The 595-nt window shown below is 35.8% G+C and overlaps 1 protein-coding gene across 1 annotated transcript in view; it reads left to right on the plus strand.

Moving 5' to 3' along the window:
- The first annotated feature begins 207 nt into the window (after positions 1-207).
- The window catches only part of LOC143019839 (uncharacterized), a 456-nt gene continuing 68 nt past the window's right edge, over positions 208-595 (plus strand). The window contains exon 1 of the mRNA XM_076175820.1: positions 208-595. This exon is cut by the window's right edge and continues 68 nt beyond it. Within this exon, the coding sequence (XP_076031935.1) occupies positions 208-595 (388 nt within the window).

The raw sequence follows: 595 nt of genomic DNA on the forward strand, positions 1-595 counted from the left end.
TGGAAGAGAAAAGAAAAGATTACCAGAACAAAATCACTGAACGAATACAGACTAATCAAGAGCTAACACTGGAAGGAAAATGGGACAACTTAAAAACACAAATACTGAAAACTGCTGAGGAGGTGTTGGGGTTAGCTATATTGGGGGAAATAAAAAGAAGAAACACCTGGTTGGACAGAAGAAGTGAAGAATGCAGTAAAGACAAAAATGAAGAAGTTCAGAACATGGATGAAGTTGAGAACTCCAGAATCAAGACTAGAATATGTTATGGCCAGAAACGAGGCTGAAACAATCAAAAGAAGAGCCAAATCTGAGTTTTGGGAGTCTTTTGGACAAGAATTGGAAAATGATTTTGAACAAGGAAAGAAACTGATATATACTCGTAAGATAGCAAAAAACTATGGGAAAGGAAACAATGAGCAGAACGATAGTATAAATAATAGCGACGGTGAACTGCTTTTAGATCCAAATGAAATCAGAGATCGCTGGACGAACTACTTTACCAAATTGTTGAATAAGGAAGTGATACCAAATGAAAATGGAAATGAGCTGAATTATATGAATGTGGAGGAGGAAGATGAATTTGAAGAAATTA

This window comes from Oratosquilla oratoria, chromosome 38 (assembly GCF_046742065.1).
Source record: "Oratosquilla oratoria isolate Oo_2021 chromosome 38, ASM4674206v1, whole genome shotgun sequence".
Taxonomy (NCBI): domain Eukaryota; kingdom Metazoa; phylum Arthropoda; class Malacostraca; order Stomatopoda; family Squillidae; genus Oratosquilla; species Oratosquilla oratoria.